At 43.4% G+C, this 13,076-nt stretch overlaps 1 protein-coding gene across 8 annotated transcripts in view; it reads left to right on the top strand.

The window, feature by feature from the left end:
* Window positions 1–13,076, top strand: part of LOC118909825 (zinc finger protein OZF-like) — a 79,527-nt gene that overhangs the window by 9,330 nt on the left and 57,121 nt on the right. For 3 of the 8 annotated variants that reach the window (XM_057496396.1, XM_057496398.1, XM_057496397.1), the window contains exons 2-3: window positions 859–981; window positions 4,367–8,022. In XM_057496396.1, coding sequence (XP_057352379.1) covers window positions 912–981; window positions 4,367–6,141 — 1,845 coding nt within the window. In that variant the 5' untranslated portion in view covers window positions 859–911 and the 3' untranslated portion in view covers window positions 6,142–8,022. Of the gene's footprint in view, window positions 1–858; window positions 986–4,366; window positions 8,023–13,076 lie in introns of those variants that run through there. The other 5 variants (XM_057496395.1, XM_057496393.1, XM_057496400.1 and 2 more) reach the window with 3 other exon arrangements.

Genomic DNA, 13,076 nt, shown 5'->3' with positions numbered 1-13,076 from the left:
CCCCATGATACCTGCTGGGTTAGACAGAGTGGGTTAAAAGCCAGGCTCTACTGTTTACTGGAAAATTTTTTAAATGTCCTCATAAATGAGGGAAAATGAATCTGTTCTCCTGGATTGTTTTGTGTGTCATGCATCAGGTTGTGGAATGCTGTGTTTGGAATATCTGGCATACGGTACATGTTCTGAATGGGCTGCTTGCTTGCTCTGCCTAATGTTCTAATGTTCCAAATGCCCTTCTTGGTATGATTTAAGAGACAGTGTTTGCCATCAAGCTTAGTTCAAAGCCAACCATGAATGTTTTCCATGGTATTTCACTGTTTTGTAATTTTAAAATGTGTCCATGAAGGGAGTTTCCTTAGCATCACTGGTGAGCCCGTTGGAAATGTAGGAACTCAGGACCCAGCCCGAAACACTTGAATCATTATCTGCATTTCAATATCAGGTGTGCTTTAAATATCCGGAGATCTTCATTGTACTTCATATTAAATTTGTTTTACAAATTCATTTTTCTACCAATTTGATACTTCACCATGACTTTGCCTTTTAGAAATATGTACAGCAGGTAAACTATAAGTTTAGTGTTTAAAAATATACATGCCTGTATTGATTCCTCAATTACATATTTTATTTCCCATATAATTCTAGTGTCTATAGTGGTTTTATGGATTCACCTCATCTATTCAGCATCAGGGGAGCGTTACTGAGTATTGTTTGTTTTAAAAGTGATGCAGGTCACTCAGTGAGGCCCAAACCAGTTCTCTTACCTTCCCACTCTTCATTTTGGGTCATATTATGAAGTCTGTACATAGCCTCATGGGAAATATGGTTATTTTTGTTCCTTTGTTTTTTACATTTCAGGGACAGTTGACCTTCGGGGACGTGGCCGTCCGGTTCTCCCAGGAGGAGTGGGAATGCCTGGCGCCTGCCCAGCGGGCCTTGTACAGGAGCGTGATGCAGGAGAACTACAGCAACCTGGTCTCTGTGGGTAAGGATAAGAGCTCCTTTCCAGAATTCCTAATCCAAACTTAAAACGTTAATTTTGCTACTTTACAAAACGGCTCCCATAAGATTCTGCTTTATATGAAAGTGTGTCAGATCTCTGAATTCAAGGAAAAAAATTGGGGATTTGTTGGTGTGAAAGCAATTTTCCTGATGTATTTTGACTTAGACCTCCCCTCTCTGCAGCGACCCCGTCCTTCACCCTAGGTTCATGGTACTTCCCGAGTTCAGGGGCATAAAGTATGTTCACCCCATGTTCAGTCCTGAAATCCAGTGACGGAGAAGCCGCAGGGAAAACTGAGAAAGAACAAGGTCTTACCTGGGGTCTTGGAATTGCCACTTGGGGAGCACAGATGGAGCAGCAACCAGAAAAAGTGTCACCCCTGTGCAGGGAAGCAAGGAATTTGTACAAGAAAGGAGTGGGTGGGGGGCATTTCATGACCTGGATGGAGGAAGACAAGGAGATAAGAGCTGCCTACTGCCCCTGAGAGGCTGAGCCGCTTCACTAATGCCTTGTTGACTAACTTACTGGTGCCTCCAGGGGAAACTAGTTGTGTTGTTCTCTCCTAACTGCCCCATCTCTGTGAAGTGCATTGACAGTTTGTTGTTTTACTTTTATGGTCCCTGTTTGGGTGACCCTTGCTCTGTTAATTTTATGAGCAGTAACTTGTAAAAACTCTGTTTCTGGTCCAGTTCAAAGGGTCCTGTTGACCATTATGCCCCTGGAAGTTAATTGATCTTATCCTTCAGAGTTCGTACAGTTTTAATATCCCCCTTCCTCCTTCCTCCCACCCTCTGCAGCCCCTTCAAAATACCAGTCTGCTCTGGACCTATGTTTTGTTTTGTTTTTTATTCCACATTAAAGTGAGATCACGTGGTATTTGTGTTTCTCTGGCTTACTCTGCTTAGCATAAAGACCAGAAGATTTCTCCGTGTGGTTGCAAATGGCAGGCCTCTCTCCTTGATGACTGCCTAGGATTCCACTGTGTGTGTGCACGTGTGCGTAGGGGTGCATCTCTCGTGTATCCACTGATGGACACTTGGCTTGTTTCCACGCCTTCGTTGGTGTGAACAGTGCAGTGAATGCACACTGCAAACATTTCTTTGCAATCCTGATTTTCTCACTTGTAAATACACAGATACCCAGAGGTGGAATTGCTGGATTATGTGGTAGTTGAGTTTTCAATTTGTGAAGAGTCCTCATAACTCTTTTTTTTTTTTTAGAGTCCCTGCTGCAGGTTGCATCCTTGCAGCACACACGGGATCCCTTTTTCTCTTTTTTTTGCATCCTCACCAGCCCTTGTGCCTCTTTCTATCCCTTTTTCTCTCTTGTTCTTCTTCTGGTACCCCTATAATGCGGATATTGTTCCATTTGGATGGGTCAGGTCACACAGTTCTCTCAATATTCTTTCATTCTTAGAGATTCTTTTTTCTCTCTGTGCCTCAGCTTTCTTGTATTCCTCTTCTCTGATTTCTATTCCATTTACCGTCTCTTCTACTACATCTAATCTGCTTTTAAATCCCTCCATTGTATGTTTCATTTCAGATCTGGAATTTCTTAATGATTGGCTCTCTGTCTTAAATTTGCCCCAGAGTTCTTGAATATTTTTCTGTACCTCCATGAGCATGTTTATGATTTTTCTTTTACCCTCTCTTTCAGGAAGAGTGGTGAGTTCAGTTTCATTTTGCCCTTTTTCTGGGGTTTCTGACATTTTGGTCTGAACCAGGTTCCTTTGATGTTTCATAATTCTATGTGGTGCCCTTTAGTGCCCAGAATGTCAAGTCTCTGGAGCTGCTCAGCCCCTAGAGTTAGGTTGGGGGTTGTGGGGCAGCGGTGCTGTGCCTGGGGAGAGGAAGGAGCTGTTTCCTGATTCCCGTCTGCAGTGCCTGTCTCTGGTGTCACAGCCAGTGGGCCAAGCACATAGGTGTAAGCCTCTGTGCTTTCCATCTCTAGCTGTTGTAGGTGGGGCCTCCCTCTGGCTGGCCTGACACCAGTGCAGTGACTGCTGGTTTGCAACCCAGGCTGTTAGGCCAGGAGGAAGACTTCAGTAGGCTGCGTCTCACAGTTGGGGGCCTCGGAGCTGAACAGCCAGTCATGGGGATGGAGTGCCTGAAGCTCCTCAAAGTTCCCAACCTGCTGGGCAGAGCACACCCAGACAACCTTGTCCACCTATCCCTTCTCCTGCGCAGTAAGCTCTGGGCAAACCCTGCCCCTTCAGCAGCCCTCTGGCTGCTATAAAGCCTCTCAGGCCGCCTGCCTTTCCTTTGTCCCAGAGTGGCCGGATGTGGGTCCCGTCCTCCACAGATGGCCAGAATCTCAGTCAAGCACTCTGCCTGTCCCAGCTCCCCAACCCCAGAAACCTCAAGAGCACCACACAATGTAGGTTTGTGGTCCAAAGCAGACCTCGGGGTTGCGTGTTCAGCAGTCCCAGGCTTACACTCCCTCCACCGTTCCGTTTCTCTTCCTCTCGCTGGTGAGCTGGGGTCGGGGAAGGGCTTGGGTCCCACCAGATCAAGGCTTTCGTACGTTACCCTGCTTTGTGCGGTCTGCTCTGTTCGTGAAGTCTGTGTGCAGTCTGGTGCAGCCCTCCCTCCTGTTGCTGCTTTAGGGCTAGTTGTATTAACTACAATTTTACACTATATGTGGTTTGGGGAGGAATTCTCTGTCTCACCTCTCACGCCACCATCTTGAATCGCACTGGACCTTATCTTCTTCACCCACACAGCCTCTCTTCATCTTTTCCATGGGAGTTTAGTCCCTGCGTACTTAATTACTGAAGGGGCAAGGAAGCATGTCCATTGTGTCTCTGCCAAAGTATTTACTGTGTGTCTGTGAGGCTTCTTCTCCACATGTTCATCTGTCTGTGCCTGCCTTTGTGTGTAGTGACTTTTCTATGGTCGTGCTCCTTTCTTCTTTCCCTTTGAATGCTTTCCGTGTGTATGTTCCTGAGCATTACATGTAGCATGTTATGTTTATAGCAATCTCTTTACAGATAGAAAGTTTCAGGTTGCAGAACTACTGTATATGTGGTGCTCATCACTGAATTCTCTTGATGGCACATTGTATCATCTTACTGTAAATCCCTTAAGTGATTCCTGAGTACTAAACAGCATGCCAGTATTAAAAGTATTTTGGGCTCAAATGTAGGTAACAATATTACAAGTCTGAATATCTGTATATATTTACCACCAGCTGGGTGACTTTTAAGTTGAACTTTGATAAACAGTATTACTGCTTTGAAGTGTAAAACGGTGCAGATTACTAAATACTCACTGCTATACATGTACTGTTTTAATTTTTACATAAAGTTTTAAAGTAAATGTACCTGATTCTTGTGGGGTAATATGATCTTCTTATATATTTCAGCAGTGTCTTCTCATTACAAAAAAGGATTGTTACCCCAGGAAGTGATAAAAGACTCATTCCAAAAAGTGATCCTGGGAAGATCTGGGAGCTGTGACCAGAGGACACATGGGGACAGTGAGGAGGAGCGTGAAGGGCAGGGTGGCTGTCATGGAGAATTGCAGGGTCACAGCAGGGGTGCCTGTGACGAGCCCCTCCGTGAGGGTGAGGCTCATCAGGACGTGTCGGGGAGCAAAGCCCAATTTAATTCAGTTCCTATTGCTGAACATTGTGTTACTGTGCATAAATGTCATCCAGTTTTGAAACATACCTCTTCTCAAACAGACAACTTGGAAAATCTTAAAGTTGAGCAAGGTCATGGTTCAAATAATAACTCAAATCATTTTAAATACAGCATGGCACTAGATATGCAGTCATATCATTCTGAGGACCAAAGATATAATGAAGTAAATATGTGTCAGTTTGTTGAAATTGAAAATTCTTTGATGAAGGATTCATTATTCTTCCATGAAAAGGTAACTCCCATCCAAGCTAAAACATACAGTTTTAATAACTATCACAGAGACTCTATCCACCCACCTTTGCTTAATGAATGTCAGTATACAGACAATGAGGAAGAATATTACATATATAATAAAAGTAATCAGGCCATTAGGAAGGGCTCTGTATTAAATAATTGCCAAGGTATGTACATCATAGCGAGAAAATACCAATCTGTGGAACCTGAAATAACCTATAACAGAGGATCAAGCCATAGAGAACATCAGAGAAATGAGATTCCAGAAAACCGTTCCCCATGTGACAAATGTGGACAAGCCTTCAAGGATTGTGTCCAAACTTGTGAACATTTTACAAAAGTGGTTAAACATCACAGAATTCACACTGATGAGAAAGCTTGCAAATGTAAAGTATATGGGAATGCAGGAAAGCAACCAATCCAATGTGAATTATGCAGTAAATCATTCACTAATGCCTCAGTTCTTGCTGTTAGTGAGAGTATTCGTACAGGAGAGAAGCCTTACGAATGTAAAATATGTTCCAAAGCCTTTAGGTCGCCCTCACGTCTTACTGAACATCAGAGAATTCATTCTGGACAGAAACCTTACAGTTGTAAAGAATGCAGCAAGTCTTATACTTGTTCCTCAAGTCTTACTGTGCACCAGAGAATTCACACAGGAGAGAAATCTTACAAGTGTGAGGAATGTGGCAGAGCCTTTGCTTACTCCTCAAGTCTTCATGTGCATGAGAGAATCCATACCGGAGAGCATCCTTACAAGTGTGACGAATGTGGGAGACACTTTAAGTGGAACTCAGTATTTATTAAACATCAGAGAAGTCATTCCGGACAGAGACCTTACAAGTGTAAAGAATGCAGCAAGACATTTACTTATTCCACATATCTTACTGTGCACCAAAAAGTTCATACTGGAGAGAAACCTTACAAGTGTAAAGAATGTGGCAAAGCGTTTAAGCGGGGCTCGCACCTTAATCGACACGAGAAAATTCATTCTGGACAGAAACTTTTCAAATGTGAAGAATGCAGCAAGTCCTTTACTTGTTCCTCATATCTTAATGTGCACCAAAAAGTTCATACTGGAGAGAAACCTTACAAGTGTAAGGAATGTGGCAAGTTCTTTACTTTTTCCGCAAGTCTTCATGTGCATGAGAGAATCCATACTGGAGAGCATCCCTACAAGTGTGAAGAATGTGGCAGGTCCTTTAGGTGGAGGTCACAGTTTACTAAACATCAGAAAATTCATTCTGGACAGACACCTTAAAAGTGTAAACAATGCAGCATGTCCTTTACTTGTTCCTCATGTCTTACTGTGCACCATTCAGTTAGTATTGGGGAGAAACCTTAGAAGTGTAAAGAATGCAACGAATCCTTTGCCTATTTCTAAAGTTGTATTTTTGCATGAGAGAATTCATAGTGGAGGGAAGCCTTGCAAGTGAAAGGAATGTGGAAAAGCATCTCAGTGTTCCTCGCACCTTAATCGACATCAGAGAATTCATTCTGGACAGAAACCTTGCAGATGTAAAGAATGCAGCATGTCTTTTACTTCTTCCTCAATTCTTACTGTGCACTGCAGAATTCATACAGGAGAGAAAGCTTACAGATGTAAAGAATGTGGCAAAATGTTTACTGATTCCTCAAGGCTTAATGTGCACGAGAGAATCCATACTGGTGAGAATCCTTACAAGTGTAATGAATGCGGCAAATTCTTTACTTTTTCTCAATTCTTAAAACACATGAGAGTCCTTAGTGGAGAGAAGCCTTACAAGTGTAACGAATGCAGCAAGTCCTTTACTTATTCCTCAGGTCTTTCTGTACATCACGGAATTCTTACAGGAGAGAAGCCTTACAAGTGTGAGGAATGTGACAAATGCTTTAAGTGGGGCTCACAACTTACTAAACATCAGATAATTCATTCTGGACAGAGACTGTACGTGTGTAAAGAATGTAGCAGGTCTTTTACTTCTTCCTCATATTTTACTGTGCACCAAAAAGTTCGTATCGTGGAAAAACCTTAGAAGTGTAAACAATGCAACAAATCCTTTGCTTATTCCTCAAGTCTTACTGTGCATGAGAGAATTCATACTGGAGAGAAACCTTACAAGTGTAAGGAATGTGGAAAAGCCTATCAGTGGTCGTCATACCTTAGTCAACATCGGATAATTCATTCGGGACAGAAACCTTACAAGTGTAACGAATGCAGCAAGTCCTTTACATCTTTCTCAGGTCTTAGTGTGCATGAGAGAATTCATACTGGAGTGAAACCTTACAAATGTAAGGAATGTGATAAAGCCTTTAAGCGGGGTTCACACCTTAACATCAGAGAATTCGTTGTGGAAAGAAACCGTATAAATGTAATGAATGTGGCAAATCCTTTATTTGTTCCTCAAGTCTTAGAGTGCATGAGAAAGTTCATAGTGGAGAGAACCTTACATGCATAAATAATGTGGAAAAGTAGTAATTCATCAAATATAAATAAACACAAAATATTCATACTGGTGTGAAATATTATGTGTAAAGAATGTAAGAAAGCATTTCTCCAGGCCTCAGTCCTTACTAAATGTCATAACATTCATTCTAGACAGAAACCTTACAAATGTAAAGAATTCAGCAATTATTTTTCATGTCCCTGAAAAGTTAGTCTTCATTAGAGAATTCATAGTGGAGAGACACCTTACAAGTATAAAGAATGTGGCAAAGCCTTTATGCTGTTTTCAAGCCTTACTGCACACCAGGAAACTCATACTAGAGAGAAACTTGATTTTTCCAGAAATTTAGGATGGAGTTCTGTGTAACCTGTACATGTAGGGAGCATGAAAGCTTTCAGATGGGAGAAAAGAATCTAAAAATTGATTGTAGCAAAGCTGTCAACTGTTCCTCACATACTGTACAAATGCAGATTCATAGTGGAGAGAAAACATATCAATATGGTTAATACTGAAATAATATTGCCTAAGAAATTCACCTTAGAAACATGACAGTCTTCATAATGGAGAGAGACTTTACTGTTATTGGAAAGTATTTAAGTGAAAATGTAAAGTAGCCAGGATTGAAATATATAAGAAAGCTCTGAAACACCATATTTGTAGAGGTTATTCTCACAGTATTATAAAAATGTTTTCAAATAAACAGGTATCATAATTGACTTGGTAATTTGTGTCTGTCTAAAAGGGAATGTATTTTCAATGATATAGCGTCCTTCACCCCCTTCTCTTGATGTGAGTCACAAGTCCAAGGCAGTTACCTGTGCTTCTTACCTACCAACTACTGATTAGACATTCCTATGACCATCCCTTGGGTTTGATTAATTTTCTAGAATAACTCACAGAACTCAGGAAAACACAGTTTAAAGGAGGATACTGTAAAGGGTACAACAGAGATATGTGATACATAGGAATGGTCTCCACTAAAAGAGCTTCTGTTTGCATAGGCATGGCTGAGTAAATTGTCTGTTGACTGGTTCATCTTCCAGCCCCCACCATTGGGAGGTGGTCCGAATGTCTCATTACGGTCACAAGCCACCCATGTCACTTTTAAGACTGCAGTGTTTTCAGGAAATGTGGATGAAGACCAAATATATCTGGTGAATATCTATTAATGTGTTTTGACCACGTAATTCCTATCATTCCTCACCCACTGCCCCTTGATGTTCAAATACAAATTCCTTACAGCAAAGTGATCATGCCTGTGAGAGTAATGCCATCTGGTAGACCATTTCCACAACAGAACAGTAGGTAACATTTCCCTAAGCCAGTGTGTAGGGGGACATTTAAAGAGACAACTCCTTTGTCCTGTAAAGCCTTAAGACCACAGTTTGTACCATATGGATGTAACTATGGCTTGCAGGCTGTCAGTCAACTTGTCATGTTCCCAAAAGCAGAGGTGGTCTCGGCAAACACTTTAAACCTTCTGGGTGTCTGGTTTGCTTTGGTAAGGGAGAATATTCTCTTGTTCTGAGCCTCTCTTGAGGCATTAATAAAATACTGGATTTCCCTTGCTGTATAACCCACTTACTCATTTCACTACCCTCAGCTATAATTTCTCCTCCTCTCCATTTGTCCTTTTTCTTTACCCAGACTCTCAACCCCTGGTAAAGTGATGTTAGGTATTGGTAATTGCTGGTCCAGATTGCTGGCAGCAGTACTAGTCCAACAACTGTGTCCCCGCATTCCACTTACACTCATGCAAGGTAGAGTTACACAGGTGCAGAGCTAGGGGTCTGTCCTGGGTACTAGGCTGTGCAGCTGAGCTCACTTAGACACAATTATGCCAAATGGGTTGAAGGCACAGCCTACCTCATCGGTCACTTAGGATTCTGACAAAGGTTTAAGGGTATGGTTCCAGATTCTTCCTGGGAAAACTTCCCTGCTTCCGGCTGCAGATGTAGCCCTGCATCTGGGACCACTGCATCAGGCAGGAGAAAAGTAAAGTGATGTTGGGATGGACTGTATAGTCACCCTAACATCCTCCCCAACCCATCTACCCCAGATTCCGCAGAAAATCAGATTGATTTATCCAATAGGGACCCTCCCTTAGCCCCCCTCATGTTCAGTGTGAGCACACTCTTGAAAGTGTGTAAAGAAGCCCCTCCTGGCTTTATATACAATTTATAAAGCAAATGTTCCAACTGCCCATTCCAATTTTCTATTAAACCATTGCTCTGATAATGAAAAGGGACATGGTTTGTCCATCTGATGTGATGTCTCTTGGTCCATTATTGGAAGCCATGGGCTGGAAAACATGTCCTTTGATCTGAAAAGATGTACATGCTAGTCCTAACTGGTCAGTTGTCTTTTATTCCAATCCTTTAATCATAATTTAAGCATTTGTGCCTGCCACTGGGTATGAAAAGCCCATTCTGGAATAAGTGTGTAGTGCAGTGAGGGACCCATTTATGGCCTTGAGGGTAAGTGGCCTTGCTCCAGTGTAACCCACTTGCCAGCTCTGTGCGGGGCCTTCCTCTGAGGAATTTTCCCCGTAGCTGCCTGCAGTCTTTGTCTTTTGATTCGTGGAGTAGTTCTTGGCATGTCTGTGCTGTGCATGATGCGAGAGGTATATGTCTAAATCCAGCCCATGTCTATTGCTGCAGCTCCCACATGTCCTCTCATTTCATGGACCCAGGTGGCCACTTGAAGGGAACGCACCCACAGGTCCCCTTGGTGGTTCCAATTACCTTCTGATCCTGGGAGGGGGCTCTTGTGATGGGCATGCACATGTCCTACTTTAATGCACCCCTTAAATTCTAGAGTGATTTTCATAAAGTTGCACCTTACACTGGCATTCCTTAGTAGTCTGTTTTCCCTTGCCCATCTGCCTGACCATTCACTCAGGCCATTTGGTATGGGCCAGGAGTCAGCAAAAGTCCAAACATTGGGGCTTTTGTCATTGTTCAGTTCCTCCTTCACTGCCAGGAGCACAGCATGCAGTTCAGCCCACTGGGCTCATCTGTTCTGACATTCCTCATCCAGTCTTACTGGCCTCAAGGAGCAGGTTTCCAGACAGGATATTGTCCAACCATCATGGTACTGCCATCTGTAAACCAAGCAGCTCTTTGCTGTTCAGCTGAGAGCTGTACACGGTACAGTCCGTGTCACAATCACTTCTGGTGATGCATAAGGGGTCTCCATTGTCGGCCCTAAAAAAGAGGCTACCTGCTCATGCAGACAGTGTGGGCCACCTTGCATTCCCCCCCCCCCCACTGCCTCCTGTTATGAACCATTTCCATCGTGCTGTGGAACTGTTGTGGGCACTGCCTGCATCAGAGTGTTTCTCTGATGTCACCCAAGTCATTTACCTGATTCCTAGGCTTCAAGATTATTTTATGTCCTTCAGTCTTTGATGCAGGCTCCATGCCCAATAGCATGCTGAGAACTGTCTCAAATGGTGTGTACTCGGCAGCAGTGTCTGGGGTTTTTCTCATCCAAAATCCCAATGATCCTTGATCGTAGGTCTCATGGACTTTTGCCACAAGCTCCAGTCTGCATGGTTACAGGTGGCAGACACTTTGAAAATTATACCTGAGTGGGAGGTCATAAGGGTCCTGAAATAATCAAGAGTACAACTGCCTTTTGTAGTTCAGATGTGGCTGGCTTCAGTTCAGGTCCCCACTCAAAAAATAGCTTTCTTTTTGTGTCATTTGATAAATGGGAAGTAGGTATGGAGTATGCACCCTCTAAAATCCCAATCAACCAAATGCTGGGCTTTTTGTTTGTATGTATGGATCATTGTGACAGCAGTTTACCAACAATCACTTGTGGAATATCCCAGTATCTTCTGTCCATGTTACTCCTATAAATTTTGCTTCTTGAGCAGAACCTTGGTCCTTTGGTGGGTTCATTGACAAGCCCTGGTTGATTATATGTGTCACTGTGATCAAATCAGGCCTAACGTGCTCCTGTGCTCCTAATATGTCATCAATGTAGTGTAGTATTACACTCGAGACCTACACTGAGTCCAAGTTCCTCCTGACCAAGTAGTGACAATAAACTGGTGAGTTCAGATAACCCTGGTCAGCACAGTAAATGTGAATTATGATCCTTCCCAGATGAAGGCAAACTGTAGCTCACCCTTCAGAGACTGAATACAGGAGAAAGCATTTGCAAGGGCAGTCTGAGTACCAGCACCTTTCAGCCTGCTGTGTTTTCTGTAGGTTTGAGACCATATCTGGAACTGCTGAGTGAGGCCATGGGTGGTGAAACTATTTAAACCACGATACTCTACTGTTAGTTTCCAGGAGCCATCTGCCATTTTCACAGGCCACACTGGACTTGGTCTATGTTGCTTCCAGTTACCTACCTGTGTTGGATTGGACGGTTCTAGGGGTTCCCATTTAACATACCCGATCAAAACTGGTCTGAGGACAGGTTTACGTACCTACTGTTTTACCATATTTTTGTAGGGGAAGCTATTTCCAGTGAGACATAGTATCCATCAATTATACATTAAGGTAAAGGACATGTAACCACTTCACACAAAGTCTGCTTAAATACCCCAATTTTTATCCAAACTTTCACCTGAATCCCATGTATCATTTTTATCCCCATATCCTCCCAATCTAACATTAGCCCTTGATAAGACCTCACAAGTAATTTTGTAATCACAGTACCTTTGGGCTTCCAAAACAAGGCTTCCCAGGAAGGTTTCTTACCTCCCACCCCCACCCGTCTGGGCTCAGGTTGTTACCTCAGATGTGGTCAGAAGACTAGCCTAATCTTTTGCTGAATTTTTCCTGGCCAGTGCCCCTGGTGATTCCTGGTTAGATTTTCATTGTAATCTTGACCTTCAGGCTTTCAAAATTCCTGTGAACCGGGATAAATATAGCAGAACTTTTTGAGCTTTTGTGGTGTTGGGTGAACAGTGGGATCCCATCGGTCCATCCAATCTCTGTTAGTGCTGAATTAACACCTTTGTTTAAACTCCCCTCATTGTCTGCTTTATTCATCCCATTTGCCAATAACCATCTCAAGACTTACTCCATTGAGCACAGTCCCTGGACTCTCCCCTTTGTCCCTCCCATTTTCTAAGGTACATTAATGCTCTTGGTATCAGTGTGGATACAGTTGCTGTATTGCCAGAATCTCTTGCCTGCCCTTAGTGCATCTCCACATCGGGTGTTTCCAAGGGGAAGCGAGGGTATATCTGGACTGGAGAGGTTGTGTGGCGTCCCCTTTTGCAGTTGGGTTACAAAGGACATGGGCGAGCAGAAGTGGGCGAGTGGTTGTGACCAATAAACAGGCTTTTCCCACTTTCATTTCTCCCTTTGACTGATTTTGGCTGCAAAGGTAATTTGCCACCCGGCTGGGAACTATTCTCACCCGCAGAGTTACAGTCAGAGACCCTTGTGGGGAAGCTCAGATAGCAAACCTGATAAGGGATTTCAAACTTCAGTGTTGTAGGTGAGTTACATGGGGTGCGCACATAGCGGGCCCCATAATCACAGCATTCACCGTAGCCTGGGTGACAGGGATATTCAGTGGCTGAGTGATTCAGCTGTCATAAAGCCAATCCCACAGGGCCTGCATATGAAGAGTACCAGCTGGCTCATCGGGCGCATTCCATTTGGCATTTATAGGGGGAGATGGGCAGTCCCCCTTCACAGGGTGAGCACGCTTGACAGTGGCTTTTATGCCGTCCACCAGGCTGGCTGTTCTCTCGGGGGTCCCCTCCCGTGTGTCTGCATCACACACAGCCACCTGCGAC

This window comes from Manis pentadactyla, assembly GCF_030020395.1.
Source record: "Manis pentadactyla isolate mManPen7 chromosome 15 unlocalized genomic scaffold, mManPen7.hap1 SUPER_15_unloc_1, whole genome shotgun sequence".
In the NCBI taxonomy this organism is placed as follows: Eukaryota; Metazoa; Chordata; class Mammalia; order Pholidota; family Manidae; genus Manis; species Manis pentadactyla.
This window is presented reverse-complemented; position numbering and strand designations above follow the sequence as displayed.